Source organism: Nyctibius grandis, chromosome 1, assembly GCF_013368605.1.
Source record: "Nyctibius grandis isolate bNycGra1 chromosome 1, bNycGra1.pri, whole genome shotgun sequence".
Taxonomy (NCBI): domain Eukaryota; kingdom Metazoa; phylum Chordata; class Aves; order Nyctibiiformes; family Nyctibiidae; genus Nyctibius; species Nyctibius grandis.
This window is the reverse complement of record NC_090658.1, coordinates 47434842-47455639: the sequence shown is the minus strand read 5'-3', so window position 1 is coordinate 47455639 and position 20798 is coordinate 47434842. Positions and strand designations below refer to the sequence as shown.

The window sequence follows — 20798 nt, the reverse complement described above, 5'->3', positions numbered from 1 at the left end:
ATCAAAGTTTGATCAAGTGGTCACTCATTAGAAAAGTTGCACTTTCAAGCAAAAGAGGCAGACTCAGAGACCTATTAACAATATACATCTGTTAAAAGGTTTATAATGGCTACAGTTCCATGGACACTTTTAGTCTGTGCACTCAGCACTGCTACTGTAGTGGGTAATCTGGCCCTTTCCCCTGGGCCAGCATGAATATTTGTACAGTTAAGTGGTTTGGAGAAATTGATTGGAGTTAAGAGTCAGCCTTTTTTTGCCCAGGGTAACAGATCCTCATATCAGTTCACTACACAGCTGCAAGAACAGTTGTGCAAGCTAAAAAAATAAAGCAGGATGTCAGAGGCTGGGGCTATCACTTTACAAAACACAGTGAACCACCAAAACACTAACTCTGCTCCCAGCGCCATGGTCCTGTCGCTTATCTTACATTAGCTCAGCACGCCTAAGATTCCTGGATGGAATTTTTCAGCAGCAATGTAGATTTATCCTGGATTAAAGAAACTGTATAAATGTGGCTATGGTTGTACTGTTATTGCCAGTTATAGAATCATGCAATAAAAAAGGCCACTAAAGTGATCCAGGTTAAAAATAAACATCAATTTCTCTCCCCTCTTTTTCTACCTCAATTTCTACTCCCTCCTTTTTTTTTTTTTTTTTTTAAATTTATTTATTTTTTTTAAGAGACTCTCAGAAAGCTTTGGACCAAGAGCACATTTATGTCACAGCAGACTTCATCAACGGTTCTCTTTCTTTCCTGGAGGCTTGCTATCCAGCCCTAAAATCAGATGTGTAGACTACACTTTCTAAAAATATGGGTTTACATTCTTTTTTTTTTTCCCTTTCATTAAAAACCTAGCATTACTAGAATTAAAACGGGGCTTTCTTGGGTCTCTCTGCTCTCTTCTAGCTGCAAGATCTGTAAAAGGTAATCCTACACATATATCAGACCTGCTGCAAAAGTAAGCTAAAACTTATGACTTAGCTCCCCAGGAAAAGGGAACAGCAGGGCAATCTTTGGGAAGGCAACGCTACAAGACCCAGCACTTTACAGAGTACATCCTATGAGACAAAAAGGATGTCAGAAACATGGCTAGATCTGGAAAAGCTACAAGTTGTCAAGTCCTTTAATTCTATATTTCTAAGAAGATAAGACTTCTTCCCTCATAGTAAGTATTCCTCTGGATTTGTACAAGTAGCATCCTTCAACACACGGCTTAGTTCCAGGGACACTGGAGAACAAGAATTTGGAACAAGATTTCAAGACTCATCTAGATCTGTTCCTGAAAGTCTTTTGAGTAGCATATCAGATTCAGTATAACAGCAACACAGTACATATTGAAGAGTAGCTGGCTGTGATTTTGCTAAATTGTTGAAAGATATATAAAACAGTTACTTGACTTAGTAATCAAATTCTTAGTTTGACTCCTACTATTATTTGTTGACAAGTGAAACTGAACAATGATGAGACCTCACCTTAAGCCAGACCATCTCGCTGTGACTGAGCTCTACTTTTGAAAGAGTGAACAAAAAAATGCATACTAACCTTATTTGAAAATATACAGGCAAATTCCATTTGTTGTTAAAGCTGTGGTAAGAGGGATGAGATCTTAACCGTTTCACGCTGGCCTGGGAACCACATTGTCGTTCAAATTTCCGTACAAAATCCATACTAGTAGTGTACTTCTGCAGAAAGAGAATGAGCATTCTGATCAAGCACAGGGTCCCAGGAAACAAGGAAGGCCACCACCCATTCAGCAGAACAACTGTATCACGCTACAGTTAAGCTTGACGTTCAGAATGGGCTGACACTGCCTCCATCACCTAATCACACGTGGCTAAAATTCTGGATTGCAGTGAAACCAAAACCAATTAACTAGTAGGTGTTATTCTATGATAAAAAATGCTAGTGCAGGACACTTCTAAAAAGCACAAAATTGTCCAAGTATCCTGAACAAGCACAACTGATCAGAGAGATGCATCAGTATTTCTGAGCTGAATCACTGGGGTGGAACAACAGTGCTGCACAGTATTAAAAACAGAGTCAGTCGCAGGAGATAAAAGGGATACAACAAATAGAAATAATCAGGAACAAAACCCAGAAGTACACATAACCAAACACACAGGAGAATGAAAGCTGGGCCTGAATTACAGGAATTTCTAGAACTGTTTCCCTAAAAATATGTTTTGCAAATACCAAATATTTGCAGAACTTTACACAATTTCAGGTAAACTAACTTTATCCAGTGTATACTTCTAGTAAAATGTTTTCAAATAGTATTAAGTCAGTTGCAAGCAAAGAGAAATTACATTAATCCTGAAATGCACTGTGGGCTTACTCTCAACAGTAACTTATTAACACCCTGAAAATAATGAAATAATAAATTAAATCATATACAAAGCAGAAAGCCAAACACTTAAGTGAAAACCAGAAGGAAAACAGTGCATAAGAACGTTATTTTACACAAAACAGACCTTGCTAACAGAACACAAAGGTTACAGAATCACAGAATGTTAGGGATTGGAAGGGACCTCGAAAGATCATCTAGTCCAATCCCCCTGCCGGAGCAGGATTGCCTAGACCATATCACACAGGAACGCGTCCAGGCGGGTTTTGAATGTCTCCAGAGAAGGAGACTCCACAACCTCCCTGAGCAGCCTGTTCCAGTGTTCGGTCACCCTCACCATAAAGAAGTTTTTCCTCATATTTAAGTGGAACCTCCTGTGTTCCAGCTTGCACCCATTGCCCCTTGTCCTGTCAAGGGATGTCACTGAGAAGAGCCTGGCTCCATCCTCATGACACTTGCCCTTTACATATTTATAAACATTAATGAGGTCACCCCTCAGTCTCCTCTTCTCTAAGCTAAAGAGACCCAGCTCCCTCAGCCTCTCCTCATAAGGGAGATGTTCCACTCCCTTAATCATCTTCGTGGCTCTGCGCTGGACTCTCTCTAGCAGTTCCCTGTCCTTCTTGAACTGAGGGGCCCAGAACTGGACACAATACCCCAGATGCGGCCTCACCAGGGCAGAGTAGAGGGGGAGGAGAACCTCTCTTGACCTACTAACCACACCCCTTCTAATACACCCCAGGATGCCACTGGCCTTCTTGGCCACAAGGGCACATTGCTGGCTCATGGTCATCCTGCTGTCCACTAGGACCCCCAGGTCCCTTTCCCCTACGCTGCTCTCCAACAGGTCTGTCCCAAACTTGTACTCATACATGGGGTTGTTCTTGCCCAGATGCAGGACTCTACACTTGCCCTTGTTATATTTCATTAAATTTCTCCCCGCCCAACTCTCCAGCCTGTCTAGGTCTCTCTGAATGGCAGCACAGGCTTCTGGTGTGTCAGCCACTCCTCCCAGTCTTGTGTCATCAACGAACTTGCTGACAGTGCACTCTAATCCCTCATCCAAGTCATTAATGAATATATTGAATAGTACTGGTCCCAGTACTGACCCTTGAGGGACTCCACTAGATACAGGCCTCCAACTGGACTCTGTCCCATTGACCACCACTCTCTGGCTTCGTTCCTTCAGCAGTTCACAATCCACCTCACTACCCGATCATCCAGACCACACTTCCCCAGTTTAGCTGCGAGGATGCTGTGGGAGACTGTGGCAAACGCTTTACTGAAATCGAGATAGACCACATCCACAGCTTTACCATCATCTATCCACTGGGTTATGTCCTCATAAAAGGCTATCAAGTTGGTTAAGCATGACTTCCCCTTGGTGAAGCCATGCTGAGTGCCCCTAATAATCCCCCTATCCTTGATGTGCCTAGAGACAGCACCAAGAACAAGTTGTTCCATCACCTTTCTGGGGATGGAGGTGAGGCTGACCGGTCTATAGTTACCCGGGTCCTCCTTCTTGCCCTTTTTGAAGACTGGAGTGACGTTCGCTTTCCTCCAGTCCTCAGGCACCTCTCCCGTTGCCCACGACTTTGCAAAGATGATGGAGAGTGGCCTAGCAATGACTTCCGCCAGCTCCCTCAGCACCCGCGGGTGCATCCCATCAGGGCCCATGGATTTATGGACGTCCAGGTTGCTTAATTGGTCCCTGACCCAGCCCTCATCTACCAAGACAGATTCCTCCTCTATCCTGACTTCTTCTGGGGCCTCAGGGGTCCGGGGCTCCTCAGGACAGCCTCCAACAGTATAGACAGAGGCAAAGAAGGCATTCAGTAACTCCGCCTTCTTTTTATCCTCTGTCTCCAGGGCCCCCACCTCATTCATCAGTGGGCCTACATTGCCTCTAGTGTTGGTTTTACCTGCAATGTATTTGAAGAAGCCCTTTCTGTTGTCCTTGACCTCTCTTGCAAGCGTCCAGCTCTGGGGTCCTCAGCACAGGAAAGACATGGACCTGTTGGACTGGGTCCAGAGGAGGGCCACAAAAATGATCAGAGGGATGGAACACCTCTCCTATGAAGAAAGGCTGAGAGAGTTGGGGTTGCTCAGCCGGGAGAAGAGAAGGTTCTGGGGAGACCTTATTGCAGCCTTTCAGTACTTAAAGGGGGCTTATACAAAAGATGAGGACAAACTTTTTAGCAGGGCCTGTCGCAATAGGACAAGGGGTAACGGTTTTAAACTAAAAGAGGGTAGATTTAGACTAGATATAAGGAAAAAATTTTTTACAATGAGGGTGGTGAAAACACCAGAACAGGTTGCCCATAGAGCTGGTAGATGCCCCATCCCTGGGAACATTCGAGGTCAGGTTGGACAGGGCTCAGAGCAACCTGATCTAGTTGAAGTTGTCCCTGCTCATTGCAGGGGGATTTTGGACTAGATAACCTTAAAGGTCCCTTCCAACCCAAACTATTCTATGATTCTGTGACATGGGCATGCTTTTGTGACGTGTATCTCAGTAAGTTCACACGTTTCTGTTAAACACATAATTCCAGCATATTTTCTTGTGACACGGCAGCTTCAGCGTGCCAAGATGATATTCTGGGAACTGCACACAAAAGCTTTTAGATAACTACTTTTCTCCCAATGTGGCTGTATCTATAACACAACGGAACCGTAAAAGGTAAGGGAGTTAAACCCGGAATGAATGACAGATTAGTGCTCTTTCAGGCCTCCCTTCTTAGACAATAAACCCAGCACTGTAGAAAGGCAAACAAGCCATTAATACTCTGCTACCTTAAGTATTAGTCAGAGATATAAACCAAGCACTCTGAAAAGACCTATCACTTTGAAAATAGAAGACAACTCAAGAGATGCTTATCTAGTTACTGATAATACTATATCCAAGAGAGGGAACTAACTGCCAGACTGGTTCCCATTTCAGCTTCTAGGATTGGATTGTTGACTGCACAAAGTTATTTAGAGAAGCTAAAGTGGGAAGCAAAATGGAGCAATTTTCAAACAGATGAATCTAAACTTAAGTCTCAAATGAATGTTTAGGGATAAACGAAGTATTCTTTTCAAATGACTGTAAATCTACAAATCTCACTCAGAAATAAGGGCATGACAACCTGAAACAACTTTTTTAAAAATCTCTGCACAAGTAAACAGTTATTTTAACATACATGCTTAACACTGCCAGTCTGATTCTTACAGGATTTGAAAAAAATATTTTTTCCATTCTCCTCCTCTACATCTAAAAACCTCTTAACAGATAATACTGCATATTCAAACTTTTCAGCATTAAACCTATACATATATACATATGCAAACAAATCTGGAGAAAAAGACTTTTCTGCATTTCTATCAACCTAGAAAACAGAGATAGAAGATTACTGTCTAAAATCTGTGTTGCGTTACCTGGATAATCAGCAGTGAAGAAACAATTTTAAAGGGTTTCTTTCCTTCTCTTAATTCAGAACTACTCCTATTAGTCTTTAGATAGACATAATAGCATTTTTACACTTGGCATTTCAACTTCATATCGATTTTTAGATAAAATATTTTAATGATTTAGACTCCAAGTCACTTAGGTAGTCAAAAGCAGTCTGGAAAGTACTTTAGACTTACTACATAATTTACTTGAGAGTCATGGGGGGTGTTGGGTTTTTATGGTTTTGGGGTTTTTTGGTTTTTTTTTTTTTTTTGTCAGAAGATACGAAGGCTTCAAGGATACAAACCATCAACAGCAGCTGCAACTAGACAAGGCACCGGCCTGTCTGAAGACACTGCAGGAACCCAATGAGGAACAAGAAGACCCCAAACCCAAATATTACTACTGGACCAAACCATCATGTGAGGGGCAGATGAATAGTCTGTATGGGTATAACTGCCCAGGGATTTCTCTGTGCCTCCCTTCAGCCCTTTGTCGGAGATGAGCTGACCATGCTGCTGTACCACTCTATTTATTTATTTTATAAAACCCAATGACTGAGAGTCTGCTTCGGGGAAAACTAGGGCTTGAACTTCAGAGAGAACTAACACCAGACTCCCACATGGAAGGTAGGTGAAGTGGGAATAAGCATGATGAAACTTTGAAATATTAGCTAAGTGATATAAGTAATCGGGTATGCACATATAATCCTTTAGCTAAAAACACATATACTCCCTTACCCTTGTAGCTCTTGGACATGAACCATTGACCAAGTCTGGGACTAAGTTTGGATCCAGCTGCACCTAGACTCCTCTCTCAGAAGGAGTTTAGAAAGCAAGGGGGTGCATTCTGAACCTCGTGTCTCAATGGGAGGGTCTCCCTTACCTTTCTGCACCTCCAGTCCCTGTATCAATCATTCTAAATCGATTCCGATACAATTTTCCCTCTGTACGTTTCCTCCATGTAGTAAGTAATAGAGTGAACCTCGCCATCGAACTCTGTTAAGTTGCACTTTTATCTAAACACTCCTCCGCAATGAACAGTCAGTAGGATCTCGGGGTGGTGTTCCACGACACAGCCTTTTAAAAATAATTCACTTAGAACAGCAAACCCAGCTCTTCTGATGATAAAATACATTCTTGTGTAAGCCAACCAGCACAGATAACAAAAGCTCAGCATGGTTCACAATTTGCAGTATGCAGGGCATTAGGTGAAAGCTCGAAGAGTGACTGAAACTTTATGGGAAACTAAGTGCTCTCACAGGGGAGGAGGAACACCCTACAGTGTCACTTGCATGGCACTACCACAACTTTCTTCAACATCCATTTCATTTGCTTCTTAGCCAGAGCCAGCCCTGCAAACATTCCCTGTCGTGCCTGCCTGCATTCAACTATTCAATGTATCTGTGTGAAAGAGATCTTAAATTCCAAGAAAAATGTAACTATTTAGTAAAAGCAGTTTTGCATGAACACAGGAAGAATCATTTGCCTTATAAACCTCCACCAGCAATCCAACATTTCCCCAAGTCATTTGTCCTGATCTGCCTACTAGGTCTTCCTTAAACAATTTATCACTGCCTGCCATCTCCATCTTAAAAAGGCTTCCCACTAATCATAAGTCAATCTGCAAAGAAAAAATAATCCAAATATTTCATGGTTAAATACAGACAGTCAGGACATGAAGAAAAGCAGAAAGCTCATATCTTCTACTTGTGACATGCTAATAAAGTACTGCCAGAGCCAATCTTCACACTAGACCAAATCTGTTTCAACATCAGTAAAAGATGCTCTTTTAGAGGCAGAGCAGCACTGCCAATGATGAAAATGCAAGTGCTTTAAATTCATTTTATAATGTAAGCTTGCTTCATAATTGGTTGCAATACAAGAGAAAATAATTCTTTTGCATTCTAAACCTTATCACACTGCCTCCAAGTATCTCCTTATGAGGAGAGGCTGAGGGAGCTGGGTCTCTTTAGCTTGGAGAAGAGGAGACTGAGGGGTGACCTCATTAGTGTTTTTAAATATGTAAAGGGCAAGTGTCATGAGGATGGAGCCAGGCTCTTCTCAGTGATATCCATTGACAGGACAAGGGGCAATGGGTGCAAGCTGGAACACAGGAGGTTCCACATAAATATGAGGAAAAACTTCTTTACAGTGAGGGTAACTGAACACTGGAACAGGCTGCCCAGAGAGGTTGTGGAGTCTCCTTCTCTGGAGACATTCAAAACCCGCCTGGACGCATTCCTGTGTGACGTGATCTAGGTAATCCTGCTCCGGCAGGGGGATTGGACTAGATGATCTTTCGAGGTCCCTTCCAATCCCTAACATTCTGTGATTCTGTGATCCTGTGATTTTTATTTCTTTTAGCTAACTTGTGTTTCTCATCACAACATAATCTGCAATACTGAAAGAGAGTAAAAGCTAAAATAAGTAAGTGAAACAAATAGTTTTTTTAACCTTCCCATAGTACAGGGCAAGTTGTAACCCAGGTATTTAATTAACATGACAGCCCTTCCTATACAGAAGTCCCAGTCTTCGGTGAACACTGGAGTCATCCACATCTGTCTTCATTTATGTTGTAATTCTACAACTAAGAACAAACATGTACTACTAAAACAAATACTTATCCCAAATTCACATGACTAAATGGATTCCAGTAAGTTCTGTATGAGCTTTCCTGACAAACCTGAGGGAAGAATTAATTACTACAGAAATTAAATCAAGTGATTTGAGATAACCTCCTCTTCTGAGTCATGCAACAACATGAATTCACACAAAAGCAGCAGGAAAAAAAAGCTAGAGAACATGACTCATTCAACTCTTGTATGTGCCAAAGGAAATCACAAATGGAAAAAATTAAAATTAATTACCTCATGAAACACATCTGGGTTTCCAGGGTTAAACAGTGACGGCAATCTCTCTTCTAAACCATGTACTATTTCTGGCCACACTGAATTCACTAAGAAATCATATCCAGGAACAATATCTGCTTTTTCACTGAAATAAAATTGCAATTATTCCACAGTTATATTTTACCACCAGGCTTCTATTTGGAGGTAGGGATAACTAAAATGACATGCAATGCATTAGACAAAATGCAATTAAGTTTTTTTTACATAGGTATGATGATTCCCTTAAACTATTCTTCCTTCCAGGTTTCATGTCTGATCCCACAGTCTCATGAAATGCAAGGTACTTTTTGTAACTCAAAGTGTTTTAAAATCTTCTCAATTATATATTTTGCAAGTGTGTTCTGGAAAATGAATACATTTCAGCTGAGAACTCCTATTCTTACTTGTGTATTTCAAGTTTTAACAGCTCCAAACTTCAAAGAGGTACCAAGTAAGAGTAATGTGACGAACGCAATGGAAAGAAGCAGAACTTTTTCATAATTGTTCCAAGCTGTATTTATACACGATATTGTGCTTTGAAGCAAAAGATTAAAAGCTACCTTGATTATGAAAATTTATAAATTGAGAGAAGAGATGCAAACATTTAATTCCAGTTCAGTACACCACAGTACAAAGTAGAAATATTCCATTATTAAGAAGAAAGATTAAAACTTGCTGAGGGATTAAAAGAACTGAAATGTTAGTAAAACTTAGGAGTCATAAAAAACTCAAGGAATGGATGACTAATTAGAAAAGTAATTCTGCAGTCCCTAGGGGCTACATCCATAGTTCTGCTAGTTACAGCAGTCTACTATATTAACCAGTCTGCAAACAGATGAATAAATGGATACAATTCAGTAGACCTGAATTATTTAAACTTCAAAACAGGCAATTTAATTGCATAAGGAATTAAACACTTTTGGAGAAGAGAGTGGAAGCACTACACAAATCAATTAAACCTGCGGTTCCAGTACATGCAATAATCAGTCAAACCTCTGGGGATGATCCCCACTTTTCCAATGTACACTAACAACCCAGTAACTTCTGAACTTCTGTTTTTTAACAGCTTTATTATGCCTTTCTCCTTGAATGAAGTGTACAATCATGTTTCATGGATTCAAAAAACAAGGTATCTGACACATTGTATTATGAACAGTACTCAATTCTACTACTGAAATACAGGATTCTCTTTCCCTCCTCTGAAGGTTTAGCAGCACCAAGAAAGTTTGTTCACTGGTTTGTTTTGAAAAACACAGACATGAGAGAGAAATCAAACTTGACTACGAATCTTCAGGAAAGGCCAGGTAAGTCATTTGCACATGGAAGCTAATTATGCAAAGCATTTCTAACATATGATACTTGCTGTAACTTTAGTGCAACTGAAAGAAACCCTAAGATATTACCTCGAAATAGCTCCCCCTGTTACTTCACGCAAGAGACGGCAATGATGAGGAACAAACTCCAATAGTTTACTGTACATAGTCTGAAGGCCATTAGGATGAGATTGAACGTACTGTTCCACAATCACCTGTCAGGAAGAGTTCAATGTTCAACGTCAGAAAAGTGAATATGAAATACTGTAATCAAGACTCACAGTCTACTCACTCAAAACTCCTAACACTATAACCCCAAATACTGGGATAGTCACTATATTACTTTTTTATATTACAGTTTCCAAGTATAACTTGCCAGCCTGAATTATTGCTTCCTTTAATGCAGCCCTCTAACTGGCAAGATTGGCCACAAGAACGGGAATGAGTTCCCTGCTTTTAAATGTTAGCCACCATGTCTTGCTCCCCACCCGCTGCATACACCACTGAAGCGGTCTGTGGAGTTAAACGGGTAACTGGCAAAAGTTCATCAAACCTCAGAATAAAATAAAAAAAATCTTCTAAATTTAGAACTTGTTGGTCCAATCCCAAATGCAGGTAAACCAAGAGCCAAGAATCTTCTGTGATAACGCTAAGCCTTTAACGCAGCTAGCAAAGCGGTTTGTCAGGACAGTGCTTCATATCCAGTGAAAAGGGATAATCTCTGCCATAACGAGAAGGCAGACAGTAGTTGGACAATACAGGAAAAGAACAATAGCTTATATTTCTTGGTATTCTTCCACCTGTCTGAACACTTTTGCCTCTTGCTACATAAACAAGTGGAATGGTGCAGAAGTGGGGAAAGAATAGACACTGGGAAAACTCACAGGGGAAGACCACCTGTTTCCCACTGTAGCAGTTGCTGCAGCACTAGCAAGCACCCAAAGGAAGTCTGTCCTTAAGAGGAGAGGCCACCACTGTTCAACTCCCTCTCCCATTCAAAAGCCCAGAGCTGGCTTTGCTCTGTAAATCTGTATGCATACAAAGTAAAACCAGAATAATTTTAAATGTTCCCTTTCCAACAGCAGAAAAGAAACACCCTGCTGACAATGATACAGCTCAGGTGTTATCAGACATACTGTTCTTTCACAGGGAAGGAAAAGGTAACAATTCCATCTCTTGGCTGACGAAGACATTACTCAGTTAAAAAAAAAAGGTAATCTCTTTTCCCTCTCTTGATTTAAAAGAACAACTCCTTCAGCAAAGTTATACAAATTAACTCTTCATTTGCCTTGGCTGGGAACACTGTGGCAAATGGCCACTAAATGGAAAAAGGAAGCAAACACCTTAAGGTCACTTCTGCATTTACGTTCAAAAAGGCACATCAGTGTAAGGAAAAGCAACTGTATTATTGCCTACAGAAACATATTCAATACTTTTAGAAACAATGTTCACATTGCTTTTATAGGTCTTAATAAAAGTGTTAACTCTATACTATAAGCGTGGGGTTTTTTTTGTAAAAACCAGTAGAGAACAAACTGTTTTAAATATCCTGAAAGCAGAAAAGAGTACCTCACATCATAACATGTCTCTCATGGTTTACTGAGCAAAGAGAATGTTATTAAATATCTCAATTTGAAGAGCAATGGCAGTAAAAGAAAATCTTGACAGCAAAGGGAAAGCTACATCAGTAGCATAACTTGGGACTCAAAGTCACTGAAAAAGTGCTATGTATTACAGAGGCAACAATGAGGAGATCTATGCTGCCTTCTATTAACACGCCCCAATTCAAGCAAGTGTGTATTTGCAATCGCCAAGGCAGCTCTTGTACTTCACAGTTTTTCCTCCCCACAGGAACAGGAAAATTAATACTGCTGAAAGATTCATAATGCTAGTTTTAGAACAATGATGTTATAGCCCTGGCACTGGCCTATGTTTAACTTCTTTAAGAACAGTGAATTTAATGCATTTATGAAATACTCTGATGATCCAGGGAAAACCAGGGAAACTTCCTGTAACAGGGCAGTCAGTTAGCACTAGTAATTGTACTGTAAAAGGGCACTTATTCAGATCTCAGTAGGGAACAAATATCCTCTGAAACGATACGGAATTGTTACCTGACCTGGACATAATTCCCAACACATTGATGAAAAGGGTCAAAAGAAGTCTTGATATTATAGTAACATCACTTCAGCACATTCATTAAAAACATAGCAAACCTGTTTTATCAAGTCATTTCAAACACAGCAGACTATCAAATATCACAAAATGAATTTTCACATTTTTCCCTGAAGCTTGAAACCGGAGTTACCATAATACAATTGTAGGCCCTTAAAAATGTTTTTAGTGGCAACTGCAGGTGTGCTGACATACAAGAAAAATTGAGTACAACTGACTGACTTGCTGACTATTACACTATAGTGGCAGGTTACTGTTTGAGCTTTTTTTTTAAGGAAATATATTATCATCAACCACCACAAAAAGAAAAAAAGTAGTGTAGACTAATCACCAACTGTTCAGGCCAGAAGAAGTGGTAAGAACAAACAGTGCTACAAAAAGGTGAGGAACCATTTCACAGGTAGCAGCAAAAGTTGCACAGTTGAGAGAATTAGCAGAAAGTCCCTTAATTTCAGAAAATTCAATCAGTACTTCGTGATTGGTCCAACTTCTTACTGTAAATTGATGGCCTACTAAAATCAGTTTCTCATGAACCGAGGAACTGGTCATCTGACATTTTTCCCACCAGACAACAGCAAATGCTTCCCAAGCACAAACTTGTTCCTGCTCCTGCTAATGTCCTGGTACAGCTGGGAACTGCAGAAACTGCTTCTTCATACAATGGGAAGAAAAGGACATTGCACTAAGAATTATTTTTGCTGCATCTGCCTGCTACTGAGACAGCAATGGAGAAATGCAAACCCCAGATCTGATCCAATTCCCACAGATGCACCCTGGTCTAGAATAAATTGGATTTTACTCCAGTCATACGCTTGGTTTAAGGTTTGTTTTTTTGGATTCCTCGCCCCAAGAAAAATGTAGGTAAGAAAGAATCCTAACTGGATATAACCCCAAATTGGTGACAGGCAGATAGAGAATTCCTCCACCCTTTTTTCTTAAATAGCAACAACAAACAAATTGACATTCTGCTGGGGCTCAGTTCTCCTGTTCTCTCCACAAAAGCATTTTGAAGATGCCTTTGTGGCACCTTCACACAAAAGGCTAAAGAAAGCTGGAGGTTAACAGGAAAAATAAGCACCTTTGCAAATCAATTCATTTTCTTAGGATTCTTGATTTTATCTTACCTCATCTATATAAGGTTTTACAAGCACTTGACCAACTAATGCCTCTGCATCTCGTGTTTTGTCAATTGTTGCATAAGTGCGAAGACAGTGACGTATTATATCAACATTTGAAGTTTGAAGGCCTTCCAAGAGCAGCCCTTCCAGAGACTGCTGCAACATAGCTGTTATTCCAGCTATACGCTATAAAGAGAAACAACATACAGTAATAAAAAACCAAAAGCAAAGCCTTGCCATCATTGCTGAAGAAAATTCTTCCAGAAATACCTAATTCATCTTTCTATTTTCATTTGAAAGGTGCACAAGTGTTGATAACTGTCAGTATTAAATGAACATTAACACAAGCTTAATGGGTTACTGATCCAATTTAACACAGTATTTATTATAATAAGGTTAAAAGGCAATTATTTTCCTCTATATGTTGTAAGTTATGCAGTAACTTATCTAAGGTCCCCTTTACGCTGAAGAAATAGGTCAATAATTGCTCCTTGTTCAACTGTGTGGTAATACACAAAAGCTTCACAGTAAGTCACCAGGGATAACAACTGTGGCATTTACCCCTCACTGTCAAAAACTAAAACCATAGTGTGTTCCCAGCACTACTTGTCAAATTACTCCAAACCAAAGACATTGAGTGACACTGGCAAAAAAAAATGACACACCATTAGATTCCTTCTGGCTTCTGCCAAACAGCTGCCTCAGTCAACATACATTCTCCCATTTGCTAACCATTTTTCCTCACCTCCTGCAACATCTCTTCCACTAGATCCGTCTCATTGCTACACTACTTGCAGATACACTCCTGGCTCAAGATGGTCCCTTACAACTCTATATGTGAAGCAAGTTCAGCAACACACGTTAATTTAATCACAGCTGAACTACCAATTTAATAAGTCATTTTTTTTCTCTGGCCTTTTGCATGCTATATTATGTCCATTCATCCTAAAATGATTCTTTAAATAGCCACAGAATGTTCTGAACACGCAAAACACTTAACTCAATTGCTGACTAGTCGTGAAAAGTACGATCTGATGACCTTTAGCAACAACAGGTACAAGACAGAAGCCCTGTCAAGCATCATTAAGTTGACGTGACAAAGTAACAAAGGTCTTCCCACCATAAATACTACCCTGGTGCTCACAGTTCTGGTGCTATCCATGTTTGATAATTCAGTGGCCAGAACAGTCTTGTAACATGCCCAATGAATCAACACGGTACCATGGAAGCCTTGAGCTGAAACATGTTTATATTGCCAACAGACATACATAGTGAAAAACGAGAACTATGAACTACCTCGGTGGCTCAAAAGCAGTCAAGAATGTCAGTTCCATGCTAATCAGCTTAAAGCATTATCCTGTCTCCATATTGACATTATTCATACTATCTACCTTTAAGCACCAGTCGTCATTTGTTCCCTCTCTCCAATGAATAGGCAGAAGAAAAAAAAGTCAATTCATCTTTTACAGAAGACAGTTATTACAAACAGGATACTAGGGAGATTAGCCTACCAGCCTGAACAGCCGCAGTTAGGCAACAAATTTCACCAGAAGACAAAGCTGAATATATTCAAGCCAGCCACTCTGTAGGCACATTCCATTTATATTTTGACTTGTACACTGCAGCTAACAAAACCAACATAAATTGCTAGAACTAGGCCTCAGCATCAGCAAGCAGACAAACTGCAAGACACATCAGGCTGACAAAAATGTTTGTTGTATTTCCTACTCTTATTCTAAGATATCCTAAAGAAGTAGCAAACAAAACATAAACCCTCAGAAGAAACAATACTTCTAGTCAACTGATAAAAGTGACCTCTTGAAACTCATTTTCCCCCATAAATTAATTCAATAAAACTCTGTGGAAACAGGCATCTGTCTTCCCATTTACTGTTTTTGCTTGATCCTACAAGTGTTAAGCTGCCTATCATGCAATACTTACTGGTCTCACTTTGTCCAAAAGGGGCATTCCTTTGCTTTGTACTGCATGAAATTGTAGTTGATTAAATTCTGTGGCAATTCTCTCTAAAACCTGTCCAGTTAGAAGTGGGCTAGAAGAGAGATGATACAAAATGAGAACACACAGATCCTTTCAAATCAACTCACTTTCATCTGCAGCAGACAGGTAATGCTCTCCCCCAATTTTTGTAGTTTAATCTAAATATTTGGAATTCTGATAGGTACTACTACAATTATTGCAATCATGCAATAGTAAACTGGAACAGATTACATGATTAGAGTTGTTTTGGAGCTACTAAGATACGAAGTGAGTGAGGCAGAAGCTGAGAGGAACATAAGAAGCTGCCTCAGCAGTATGAGGCACTGTTTTCTATATGGTAGTGCTGCTTACTGTCACATGAAAAGGCAGCCTTACAGCTCATACTGCAGTAAGTGATCTTCACCATCCAGATTTGTTTCTTATTTCACTTTTCTATCCTATGGTAAAACTAATGACAGCTAGCTCTACAGAAACAGTTCTACCCTTCTCAGGTCTACATAATTAGCCAAATTTTCAGCCACTTGAGTACAATCTTGCTTTGAAACATGATTCTGCAAAGTGCCTCACCCTGACTGAAAACATTTGCATATGCTTTGTCCCTCTAGGTATCAACCTATTCTTCTGTCTACCTCCCCCCACCTCATTACCATGTGATCCAGTGCACTAAACTGAAGAGACAGTCTCATATTCAAACAGGTTCATGAAATGCTTTTTCCTCCAGCATACTTTGCACTTGCATCCCAGTCAATTATCTCAAGTGCATAGCTGGTACATCAGCTCCAAAACCGCCTGAAAGACATCTTCCATCCTTCAGAGAAGGCAGAGGGAGAAGACGCTTTCCATGAAAGTGTCTTCACTTTCTGTGAAGTTGTTAAAAAACAAAACTTGGGAGTCTGACTGGAATTTGACACAAACTTTCCTTCTACCAGAAATATTACACATGTGGCTTGCCTGCCTCAAGACTATTCTTACAGCAGTCTTTTCAGCTATACATATGCACAGAAAACAAGAAAAGCTATTTCCCATTTTACTTCCAAATGATATTGAAATAAAATGTACTGTAGTATTTCAGATATGAAAGGATTAGTGACTTCCAAGAAAAAAAATGTAATTATTGCATGCAAACTTCAAAAAGCACATGTTCACTGAAAGCACTATAAGTAATTCAGAACTCTGGAGGCTGAGTTACAAATTCTGTGAATGACCAGTTTGCAGAAGATAAACCTGAGAAAATACTAAAGTAACAGTCACTTATGCCATCAGAGTTACATTTCTAAAGATATATCCTAATGTTTGTAAATTCATCTACACCAATACCATGAAATTAAGTTAGCCTCCTCCATACAAACAAAACTGAACATTTATATATTTTTTACCTGTTTCCTTCTAATGAGGACAATTCTTTAGTGCCTTGGGAATGTAGAATCTTCTCAATTTTCTCAACAGACTGAATAACATGAATAAGTCTCAGGACACACATCTGTAATTAAAGAAAAATTTTTCATGTCTGGCCCCAATCCCAATTTACATTACCTAACAACCCTGAAGATATTTTGGATGGTTTTGTGTTGGTTGCCCCCTCCCCGCCCCCCCGCTGGTGTTAAGTTCTCTCCCTCCATCTTAATACTTGAGTGATGTCTCAGTTGAAGTACTGCTCACATAAGTCCATAAAACCCCACAAACAATGTTTGTCACAGATGTAGAACTGCTGTTCTTATCCTATTTTTACCAAGTCAAGCACAAAGACAAATGTTGGTTCCTCCCCCTCATATAGAAATTAAACTGCTGCATTTCAATTATGTTCATAATAAGCAAGTTTATATACTACAAACAGAAACATCAGTAACTGTAATTTAAAAAAGCCAACCAAACCAAACATAGATGTTTTCGGCAAATAAAGCAAAATAAAGATTTATGATCAACTAGACACTGTAAAAATGAAGTCTGTCAGCCAAAACTTCAATCATTTTTACAAGTGCAAAATCCTACACAGTGTGCATCTAGACAGCCTATAACTTTTAAGATTTCATTTTCTCTGGGTTAATGGCAAAAACAAAAGTTGCCCTAATGAGAACCTTTCCAAGGTAATCATTTGTCTGTTGTACCTTTTTTCTTCTAATGTCTTCCTGTTTACTCATTCGGTCATCTACTACTTGAATTCCTTCACTGACACATGACTTAAGACTCTGTGAGAAAGAAAGTCAGTGTGAAAAGTTGGCTTCCCACTTCAGGTTTAAAAAAACCTTAACTCAAAAACCTAAACTTAACACAGGAGACAGATTAATAAGAATATAGGACAAATAAAAGCTACAGTACATCAACTGCCCTCTAAGTGAAAAAAACAGAAATAAGACTGAATAACTGAAAGTATAACCTGCTCTTGAAGTACTGCCACAAGTATCATTTCAACCAGAAGTGTTCTTTTAGCACCTTACTGAGTACAAACCATCTTTCATCCAGAAATAAACAATAAAACCAATATGATTTTATGTCTTGAAACTGAAGTTATAAATCAGATTTAAGTAGCATTTTTCACATAATAAATACTTCTCTATGCTAACTGTGAACCTATTTTCTGTTTCAGACATGAAGGCTAAGATATTTTGAAGGCACATTTATGCAGCAAACATCCCTTTGAACGAGCTGCCAAGATGAACAAAAACTGCCTTTCACTAAATACCAAGTCACTGTGGAAGAGTCAGAATAAGACCAACCTTCAAGAGGGTGATCTTTTATGGTTAAACCACAGGACTGCGAAAAAAAGTCCTTAGTGGGACTGTGCTGCATCTGATTTATTTACTACCATCTTTCAGTTACTCAAATATTAAAACAGTTCAATATTTCACCTTATACTTGTCTTGCAAGAGTCCATTTGTTTATCACATTTAAGAAATCCTTTATCTCTCCTTTAAAGGGCACTATAGAAAACGTAAATTTACTGCTACTACAACTGCTTGAAAACATGCCTCTCCTACTACCGCTCTAAGAAGTCAATTTTCAAAGTTTATTATAATAATTATTAACATGAATAAAACACATTCTGCATGTCATATGAAAGTGAGCCGAATTTTTCCAAGCTGTGTATAATGATTGTTTTGAGCATACCATAACTTCTTCCCTTAACTGTCCCAAGGGTACTGAAAGCTGATTAAGGGCCTTGTCCATGCCAACCTAAAGAAATCACCATAAAAACATTTATGACTTTTTTGATAAGTATCACTTTATTTGATAATAGGTGAATTACTGACAAAGCCTATAATTTTACAGATACTAAAAGAGAACTGAGGAATGATAGCTCCCTTTATAGTCTCCAGTTTTAAGTGCAATGCAAAAATGTTATTTAAAATACAGGGATAAAGATATCAGACGGCTTGTCACACAAAGCAAAAAATGAAATAACTTCGACCTATGGAAGTTTTTCTTCCAATAAAAACGTTAAATCTCACTCTTTGAACCTATATAATTGGAACCTGGATGAACTGCAGTAAAATAACAGGATACACAGTGAACAAGACATTTTAATATGAAAGTGATTAAATTTGTCAGTAAAGCGGGCTGGATTTTTTTTTTAAGATACTATATAAAAATAGTATATATATAGATAAAAATATATATACTATATAGTAAATTTAATGAGTCCTAAAAGAGTACTTCAGAACGGCCTTATTTGTATCTTTGCTATTCAATCGTAACGATTTATTTCCTTCAATTTTACAACTACTAGCAGTTTTAAAAAACATTTGCCTTGAGTCTGACTTCCTAATGAATTGATTTTTTTAAGATAAAAAGCATATATGTAAAACACTTATTATGGGCCAACAGCATTTCTGTACAGTAGCTATATTCTACAATAACAGTCTCTCAGTTTTTCTCAGTGCAAGGGGTCACAATTTAAGCTGTCTTAAATCTAATAATGCCAAAATACAAGCCACATACTTTTCATATGAAAAATAAAAATCACACTAAAACATGTTAAGTCTGAACTACATAGTACAACTTAATAAGACTTACTAGATTTGTTGAGAGATTAACAAAATCTGCATAGTCCTTATTTATGAGTTCTACCATGGCAGTTTTCAGGAGTTTGTAATAGAGCTCCAGATCCTCTCTGAGCTCTTCCAACTGCACGCGTTTCCTGCAGTCTGATACAAAGCGATCAACATCAAAATCCGGCTGAAAATGAAACAGTAAGGGAGAAGGATGTAAGTAAAAGGTTCAAACCAGGAACACTTCCCACCCCACTCCCAAAATAAAACTATTCCATATGCCAGTGAGCTGACCAAACTGAAGTACTGAGGGGCAAAAAGGCTACTTAAGGGAGTAGTTTCCAATGTTCCAAAGTCTTAATCTCAAAAGCACACAATGTTGTGGATCAGAGTACCAAAAGACTTTGCTCTCCAAAATACCAAGTGGTATATTCCCTGCATACACTTAAAAAAAACAACCAACCAAAAAAAACCCCCACAAACAAAAGTCGAAATACAGTATTAAGAACTACTTTAAGCTCTCCAAGCAACCAGGCCTGAATGCTGGTTATCGGCCTATCTGTAACCTGGCTTCCCAGCCCGCCGAGTACGCCTCGGAGGAAGCGTGCCCCGGCCCTGCCCTCGGAGGGCGGCACCCGCACCACCCGGCCCAGGACACAGACACTCGGATCACCCGGTTGCAAACCTGCCAGCTCTCTCCCCGGGCAGCCCCCCCTGCTCCGCCGCTCAGGCTTCGTTTCAGTCTCGCCAGACTCAGACGCAAGCCCCGCCTGGGTGCAGCCGCAGAGGTGCGAGCCGCCTGGCTCTGCAAATGGCCCGGATCCTCCTTCCGGTGACACACTCAGCACTTCTCTGGGGGCCTCAGCCCGGGGAAAGGGCCGTGGCGCAGGTAAAAGACCCCGACCAAGGCTCCTGGCCCCTCTCACACACACACCCCCCCCCCCTCCCCCGGCACCCGGCACCCGCCACCCCCCGGCTCAGGAGGCCCCCCCGAGGCACCCCGGGTCCGCAGCGCCCTACCGCAGCCCGCCTGCCTCGGCAGCCCCCACCCACCTTCATGAACTCGTCCTTGTCAAAGCAGAGGTTCTCGGGGCCCCGCGGCAGGTTCATCTTCTTCGCCTCCATGACCGTCCCCAGCCCAGCCGGCCCCACAGCGGCAGCAGGACCCGCCGCCGCCCCAGCAGCGCCTCCTCGCTAGCACGGCACCGGCGGTAGCGTGCGCCAAGAGAGGCGCACGGCCGCCCGCGGCAGCGCCCCCTGGAGGGCTCCGAGCGGCCCCGCAGGCAGCAGCGGGCGGGGGAGAGCAGCGGGCATCGCAAAATGGCGTGGCCGGGGAGCGTGTGGGTGCCGACGTGTGGGGCACGGGGCTTCAAAGCTGGCCTAGCCAGCCTCGTCGGAGGAAGTGCTCTGGTTCCTGCTAGGCTGGGCTGGGCTGTTCGAGTGAGTGCTTGGTGCCCCACAGCTGGCCCCAGCACATAAAACTAACCTGATGCCGTGAAGCTGTGGGGGCTGGCGGTTAGGGCCTATGGCATAAGCCATGGAG

General features: G+C 40.6%; 1 protein-coding gene across 2 annotated transcripts in view; it reads right to left on the bottom strand.

Moving 5' to 3' along the window:
- COG2 (component of oligomeric golgi complex 2) overlaps positions 1 to 20446 on the bottom strand; it is a 38403-nt gene extending 17957 nt beyond the window's left edge. The window contains exons 1-10 of one of the 2 annotated variants that reach the window (XM_068402246.1): positions 20309 to 20446; positions 19281 to 19442; positions 18375 to 18440; positions 17375 to 17455; positions 16646 to 16749; positions 15213 to 15321; positions 13278 to 13457; positions 10069 to 10193; positions 8645 to 8771; positions 1544 to 1683 (exon numbers count right to left, since the gene is read on the bottom strand). In XM_068402246.1, coding sequence (XP_068258347.1) covers positions 1544 to 1683; positions 8645 to 8771; positions 10069 to 10193; positions 13278 to 13457; positions 15213 to 15321; positions 16646 to 16749; positions 17375 to 17455; positions 18375 to 18440; positions 19281 to 19442; positions 20309 to 20380 — 1166 coding nt within the window. In that variant the 5' untranslated portion in view covers positions 20381 to 20446. The remainder of the gene's footprint in view (positions 1 to 1543; positions 1684 to 8644; positions 8772 to 10068; positions 10194 to 13277; positions 13458 to 15212; positions 15322 to 16645; positions 16750 to 17374; positions 17456 to 18374; positions 18441 to 19280; positions 19443 to 20308) is intronic. The other variant, XM_068402254.1, reaches the window with a different exon arrangement.
- Positions 20447 to 20798: the final 352 nt, after the last annotated feature.